Below are 290 nucleotides of genomic sequence, written 5' to 3' on the forward strand. Positions count from 1 at the left end.
AAGGCGTTGACGTCAGCAGTGTCGCCCTTTCTGCCCGTGCTCCTTTTGCGTCTCTGCCGCGTGGTTTTCTGACGGCCCTTTTCTTTCCGAGCAACTTCAGCCTCCTGCAAGGTCTCGGCCTCCTGTGCAGAGTTGGAAGATTCACTGAAGCTGACTTCGGCCTCCTTGCTCTCCGTCTCTACCGGTGGGGCAGAGCTGGGAACCGGCGGCACCGCAGGCTCCACAGCAGCCTCTGTTTCTAGGATGTTATTCACCGCCTGGTCGGTCTCCGGCTCCATCTCCTCCCGCGG

At 60.7% G+C, this 290-nt stretch overlaps 1 protein-coding gene across 1 annotated transcript in view; it reads right to left on the bottom strand.

Moving 5' to 3' along the window:
- LOC104507016 (msx2-interacting protein-like) overlaps positions 1 to 290 on the bottom strand; it is a gene marked incomplete at its 3' end in the record, with an annotated part of 20043 nt that overhangs the window by 3506 nt on the left and 16247 nt on the right. The window contains 1 exon segment of the mRNA XM_010148173.1: positions 6 to 290. Within this exon segment, the coding sequence (XP_010146475.1) occupies positions 6 to 290 (285 nt within the window).

The sequence above is a fragment of the Eurypyga helias genome, unplaced genomic scaffold (genome assembly GCF_000690775.1).
Source record: "Eurypyga helias isolate BGI_N326 unplaced genomic scaffold, ASM69077v1 scaffold21133, whole genome shotgun sequence".
NCBI lineage: Eukaryota > Metazoa > Chordata > Aves > Eurypygiformes > Eurypygidae > Eurypyga > Eurypyga helias.